The sequence below is a fragment of the Bos mutus genome, chromosome 21, assembly GCF_027580195.1.
Source record: "Bos mutus isolate GX-2022 chromosome 21, NWIPB_WYAK_1.1, whole genome shotgun sequence".
Classification (NCBI taxonomy): Eukaryota; Metazoa; Chordata; class Mammalia; order Artiodactyla; family Bovidae; genus Bos; species Bos mutus.
In genome coordinates, this window is record NC_091637.1 from 13,711,726 (window position 1) to 13,718,687 (window position 6,962).

The 6,962-nt window shown below is 52.1% G+C and overlaps 1 protein-coding gene across 2 annotated transcripts in view; it reads left to right on the forward strand.

Annotated features, from left to right (window-relative positions):
- Positions 1 to 4,223, forward strand: part of FAM174B (family with sequence similarity 174 member B) — a 40,689-nt gene extending 36,466 nt beyond the window's left edge. For both annotated transcript variants that reach the window (XM_070358047.1, XM_070358048.1), the window contains one exon: positions 2,516 to 4,223. In XM_070358047.1, the coding sequence (XP_070214148.1) occupies positions 2,516 to 2,519 (4 nt within the window). In that variant the 3' untranslated portion in view covers positions 2,520 to 4,223. The remainder of the gene's footprint in view (positions 1 to 2,515) is intronic.
- The last annotated feature ends 2,739 nt before the right edge of the window (positions 4,224 to 6,962 follow it).

Here is a 6,962-nt window from a genome sequence, read left to right on the forward strand (position 1 = left end):
GAATCGGGCCCCTTTACTCTGGTCCGATTCTCATTTTAGGAAACCTTTGCTGCTCTGTCTCCAGTGTCTTGGCCCCTGCCCTTCACGCTCAACACTGAACTTGCAGCCGGATGCAGTGGAGAGCCTGATGGTGGGGTCAGGGCTGCTGGGAGTTCCTCAGGCTGCGTCTGTAGAGTGGGGGTGAGTGCCTTGGCTCTGTAGATTGTGGATGTCAGTCAATGGGAGTGAGCCGCCCACTCCCCAACCCAAAGAAGGGGGCATGTGGGTGATCTAAGCCTTCACAGTGTGGACGTGGCCATGGGGATTTATCTTTCTCTTCTCTACTCTGTTGAGTAGGGGACCCTAGTGGACAGTACGAGGATACCCCCACCTTTTTTTTTAATTGGAAATAATTTCAAAGTTAAAAAATGTTGCAAAACAAATAGAGTATAGGGAACACCCAGATACACTTTACCTAGATTTTCCTATTTTAATATTTTGCCTCATTTGCCTTATGGTGGCTCTGTGTGTTCAGGTTATTTTTTTCTGGACCATTTGAAATAAGTTGCGTGTATCATGTCCCTTCCCCCCAAAATAAAGTATGCATTTCCTAAAAATAGGATGTCCATATCTTTCAGTAATTAGCTACCTGATATTTATATTTGGGATAACATCAAAGCTGTGGTTTTTCTAGAACTCATCTACAGATGTGAGAGTTGGATCATAATGAAGGCTGAGTGCTGAAGAATTGATGCTTTCGAGTTGTGCTGCTGGAGAAGACTCTTGAGAGTCCCTTGGACAACAAGGAGATCAAACCAGTCAATCCTAAAGGAAATAAAGCCTGAATATTCATTGGAAGGACTGATGCTGAAGCTGAAGCTCCAAAATTTTGGCCACCTCACTTGAAGAGCCAACTCACTGGAAAAGACCTTGATGCTGAGAAAGATTGAAGGCAGGAGGAGAAGAGGGTGACAGAAGATGAGATGGTTGGATGGCATCACTGACTCAGTGGACATGCGTCTGAGCCAACTCTGGGAGACTGTGAAGGACAGAGAAGCCTGGCATGCTGCAGTCCATGGGGTTGAAAAGAGTCAGACACAATCTAGCAACTGAACAACAGTAATATCATGCAGAGAAGTTTGTTATTTTATAAGTTCTAATAAGTCCCTACTATTTTTTCATGTGATTTTATCATTGTTTAGCTGCTCAGTCATGTCCTACTCTTTTGCGACCCCATGGACTGTAGCCCACTAAGCTCCTCTGTTGATGGGATTTCCCAGATAAGAATACTGGAATGGTTGCCATTTCCTTCTCCAGAATATCTTCCTGACCCAGGAATTGAACCCATGTCTCCTGCACTGGCAGGTGGATTCTTTATTGCTGGGAAGCCCAGATTATATAATGTCCACATTTAAACGTTAATAGATGGACACGTCTCAGATTTTCCCTCCTTTTGTAAGTCTTTGGATGATGTCTTGAATAGATTTAGTCTTTCAGCTTTCCTTGATCATTGCACAAATATCTCTTGCACCCCCTACAATTGTCTGATGCTGTGCTTGGTGCTGGTGTTTAAAGGTGAACAAGTTCAGACAAGCATCTCATCTGCAGGGAGCTCCCAGTTTAAGCAAGAGACAGACATCAATCAGATTATTACATAAACCACAAGTCATAATCCACAAACCAGGGGCCGGCAGCTTACGGCCCCCAGACCAAACCTGGCCTACTGCCTGTTTTTTTTACGACTCCTGAGCCAAGAATGATTTTTACAGTTTTGATGGTTGAAAGAGAATCAAAAGAAGAATAACGTTTCATGACATGTAAAACTTAAATGCAGTTCAAACCCCGGCATCCACAAATAAGGTTTTATTGAAACTCAGCCATGCCAAGCATTTCTAGCAGTTAGGTCGAGCAGCTGCCACAAAAACTAAAGGACCTGAAAAGCAAAAAAATATTTAGTACTCTCCGGACTTCTAAACAGGGAGAGCTTGCTGAGTGAGTGAGTGAAGTCGCTCAGTCGTGTCCAGCTCTTTGCGACCCCATGGACTGTAGCCTACCAGGCTCCTCCGTCTGTGGGGTTTTCCAGGCAAGAATACTGGAGTGGGTTGCCAATTCCTTCTCCAAGCCCTGGTGTAAATACCCGCAGGAGTGCTAAGAAGGAGGGTTACAAGAAGAGAGGTTGTGTACAGAGGTCTGTGTGGGGACTTAGGAAAGGCTGCTGAGCTGGGAGCCGAGCGAAGGGAAGGCGTTACCTGGAGGAGTGGTTGTGCATTGCAGGCAGCACGTTCAAAGGTCCTGGAGTTGAGGAGGGTGGAGTTTTCAAAAACTGAAAAGACGGCTTTTCAGTGTGATGGGAATAGAGGTGGGGTGGCAGCTCAGGAAGTGCTGCTGGAGGGGTGCCATCCAGCAGAAGGGTGCCATCTGCCCTGCCATGGTGACAGTGATTATGTGGCCTGGGGGATGGCCGTGGTTAGGGAGGGGTGGCAGTGGGTGTGCGGCTCTGCCAGAGGCCACTGACTTGTTCTTCCTCTTCTTTTAGGTAAAACTTGTTCACCAGCGTGTCGGCGTCCTGTGGCAAGCTGGTCAGCTGAGGCTCGGGGTGTGAAAGATCTGGAAGCTGTCCCATCCGAGGTGTTGAAACCAAAACAAACATTATTTGTGCAACTCTGGCACACTCCTGTGTGTGTGTGTGTGCAACATCGGCTCTGTGTGTCACTGCAGGAGACACCACCCTCCGGACGCCCCTTTAAAATGTCACCCCTTCCTTTCTTCCCCGAGAGGGCTTTTGCCGTGCTAAGGGGTGGAAACAGGCTGTTTTTAAAAATAATTTTAAAGCAACTCTGTCGACGAAAGTGAGAGACATCAGAAGTGACCAAGGACCCAAGGGTTTCCGACAGTCCGCTCTCCTGGATCAGCGATGTTTTGGACGTGGTTTTTCTGGGCTTGCTGGAGCGCTGGCCTTTCGTTGGTGGTGGCTGTGTCCAAGTTTTAGAGCGCGGGGCGTAGAGCTGCTCAGCTCGTACAAGGTGTAAACCAGTGCTTGTGGTTCCTTTTCTTTCCTTTTCCCAAAGGGTTCAGCAGAACTGGCCATGGCTAGCTCACAAAGAATTCTGAGTATCAGGGAGAGACCTCTACCTGTGTTTGCTGTGAGTGAGTGTGTGAGTGTGTGTGTGTGTGTGTGTGTACGTGAGATAATTTCTCCATCTCCAAAGAGAAAGTGCTCACCCGTCTTCAGTTAGTAACATCCGTTGTTTCTCTGCCCCGTCACCGTTCTACGTTGGTCTTAGAAATGGAATTAAAACAACAAAAAATCACTGTGATAATTTGAATGGTGATCTGGTTGGCTGATAAAAAACCCCTGCCAGGGACTGTTGGTCCAGGCCAGGCTGGTCCAGGAGCCCACCCGGGTACAGGTGCTGAGAGCAGGCGGGCCCCTCCCGCAGGTGGGGCCGGGGGTCTGGGCGGTGGGCTGTCCCACAGCTCGAGCGCCCAACACTTGCTGGCTTCTGGAAGCGGGGCCTCGGGCTGACTTCTCGGGATGCTAGAGGCCTCCCGTCTCCCAGTGTCCTTCTGGCTAAAGTCTCCAGGCAGTGCCTTGGGGTGCGGGGGACTCTGTTCTTTCTGGAAGGATGTTTTTAAAATTTTTCTATCTCTTTCCTGGTGTTCTGCAGGGTTCCCATATTTGCCTGTGTATTGGCTGCTCCACCGCTTGGGATGAAAAACTCTAGCCTTTTCCCACTTGCCTCCTCTATTCAAATTCTTCAGTTTCCTGAGAAGGGGGCTGCCCTGCTTTGGGGTCCCCTGGCTCCCAAGCCCAGCTGGGCCTGCCAGGCTGACTCGCTGGCCTGTGGGGGACGGAGGACGATGCTTGGGGATGGCCAGCCTGAAGGTGGGGGCCCGCTGCCCCTTGGCGCCTCCCGTGACCACACTGCTTTCACTGGCCTCCCTTCTCCCTTTCTCTGCCCTGTTTGCTGGAGGGCTGGGACAGCTTTGTCTGCCATCTACTGTGTCCTCGCGGGGGGTGACTCAGTGGGCCGGGGCACCTGGGAGCTGTGTGCCCTCAGAACCTTCGAACTGGAGCCACGGCTCCCACTTGCCTTTCCATCCTCGGAGAAGCTGGTTCTTCTGCCTGACGCGTAAATGCCAGGTGCTTGCCGGGCCTGGCAGAGGCAGCCCCCAAGGATGACCTTCCAGATGCCAGGGCTCTGGCACCACAGGCTCTTAAATAAAAACCCTTCTGGCGCAAACTGTGTGCATTGCCTTGAATGTTTTCTGAGCTGGGAGTCCAGTAGGGTGCCTTCCTGTGATCAGAGAGGTGGGCCTGAGGCTGGGAGGGGCAGAGATGGGGGACCATGGGCAGGTCCCTGGTCCTGGGAGTTTAGAAAAATATCCCAGGGGCGTGGCACACTGCCCTGCTTTGTCCACTGCGCACCCCTCGCTGGTGGAGAGGCGGCAAGGTGAAGTAGGCAGGCCGGCCTTTGTGTCGACTGGAACTGGGGGGAGTGGGGTCCCGGGCAGTGGGAAGAAGGGAGGGTGGGGTGGGAGAGGAGGCAACGGGGGGACCCTTCCATTACCTGCATTATCCAGCCCCTTCTCTATGAAGATAAGTTCTGTTTCTTAAAAGCAGAGTGAGTTGGGCCTTGGAAAAGCAAAGTTGGGCTGGAGGGAATGTCAGAGCTGGTAGGTGGTTTTCCTCCCTCTTTTTGTTCTTTTCCTGGGCCCTTCAGAGGGGCCGACTTCATGGTGAAAGGGGCCCATGGTCCAAAAGGATCCCACACGCCCAGCATCTCTGCTTTCCTCCCTTGGTGGAAGTTTAGGTGTCCTTAAATGGGGGTACCCCGATCCCGAAGACCCGGTTCCCATTCTTTTACAAGTGCATGAAATTCAAAGTGTTAGTCCATCAGCTCAACTCTTTGTGACCCTATGGACTATAGCCCGCTAAGATCCTCTGTCTGTATTCTCCAGGCATGAATACTGGAGTGGGTTGCCATTCCCTTCTCCAGGGGATCTGCCTGACCCAAGGGATTGAACCTGGGGTTTCCTGCATTGCAGGCAGATTCTTTACTAGGCTTTATCTGAGCCACCAGGGAAGCCCCATCACATGTCTAGCATCAGATCTGAAAGGTGTGAATGCTGTGGAGACGCAATCTAGTCTGGTGTCTTCTGGATTCACTTAAAAAATAGGACTGGAAGTTATGAGAAAAACATTTCAAACTGATTTAAAAAGCAAATTTTGATTAAAAGTGAATTTATTATAAAAGCAATGTTTTTATGGGGGACATTTTGGAAGATAGTTAATTATAAAGAAGATAAAATAAGTTATCAGATAACTTGGAATGGCATTTCAGTGTCTATCCCTCCCTCCCTTCCTTTGGTCATTTATCTGCATTTATCATTTGCAAACATTTATTGAGGACCCACTTATGCAGGGCTCTGTGTTAACTGGAAAGCTCAGGAAGTTGAGTCTGAAGGGAAGACCAGACACGGTGGCCTAGAGGGATGGCAGGGCGACAAGGGTGTGGCAGGGATGGGGGGTGGATAGGGGCCTCAGAAGCCTTGACAAGCGAAGGAGCCAGCTCTGCTTACACTTCTGTGCCTTTTCAACTGTTCTCTACACATTTGGGTCATATGACCTGATTTTTTTCACTTACCATTATGAGCATTTCCCTGTGTCCACAAATATTTAACACTTTTTAAAAGAGACTTGGCATTGTATTTGGGAGAACTGCACCACCGAGGGATTCCATCTCTAACTGATACCCGAAAAAGCAGAGGGACAGGAAGAGCCCCTTGGCCAAGCACAAGGAGTGAGGCCCCTGGGGTCTGAACTGCACCCCAAGGAGAGCTCAGACTATGGCTAGTTTCTTTTTCTCCTCCTCCTCTTTCCTCCCTTTTAGGCCCCTTCCTGGGGAAGGATGAGGTCGACCTGAGTGCAGAGCTTGGCTCATCCCGGTCTAGCATCATCTCTGCTGGCGCCCAGGCCCGGCTGTGTGTGGTTCTGACCCTTGGCTGTCTGCACCCTGGTCGAGCAGCTCAGGGACCGTCCATGTGTCACTGAGTGGAGCTCACAAAGGGCAGCTGCTGCCCTGGCTCCCGACCTGAGCGCAGCAGACTCATCAGAGCCCTACCTGGCTTCCCAAAACCGCCGTGGGCGTGGCATCAGCACGTGTCCCCGGTGATCCCGAGGTGCAGGGGGGGGTTCCGGAGCACTGGCGCCCCCTGCCCTGTCCTGGAAGCGGCCGTCGAAGGAGGTCAGGATTCAGTCTTTTTTCAGATGTCTATCCGAAAGTCTCGGCATCACTGACATGGGATGCCGCCTCTGTTGCGCACTACTGCGTTCAACATCAGAGGTTTGTGTTCAGTTTTGCAGCTTACCTCTGCGGTGCTGACGGTCATCCTTGGAACGAGATCCTAGGGCCTGGACGGAGCCGACCCCAAAGTCTGCACCCCGGGATGGAGCGCCGCGGAGCGAGACGACGCTGGAAAGTGTAGGGCGGGGGTTCAGGTTGGGGTCGCAGAGTCCAGCACTGTCGGTCCACACTTGAGGAGACTCGGGCTCCGGAGTTGGCGGGAGCTTCGGCCCTCTCCCCCACTGAGGGTAAGTTCCCGCTGAGCCCGAAGCGTCTGTACCCAGAACCCTAAGCAAGACCCAGCCGGAGGCCGCCGCCTTCGCCTCGCCTCGCGGCTCTCCGCGCCCTGGCTGGCGCGGCGGGGGTGCTGGGGGCTGTCTCTCCGCACCCCGGGACTGGAGAGGCTGTGGCGACAGCCTGCGGGGCCGGGGGTGGATTCGGATCCCCCTATAAAAACATACACACACACACACAAACACACCTCAGATTGACAACACGGTGCCCCCCGAGGGAGACCGCCGTCAGGGCGTTCCCGAAGGCAGTCAGGCGCCAAGACTCAAGAGTCTGAAAGCCCCGAACCTCACCTGGCCTGCCCAAAGAGCACTGCGGCCGGTGGGGGCACCCCGACACCCGACA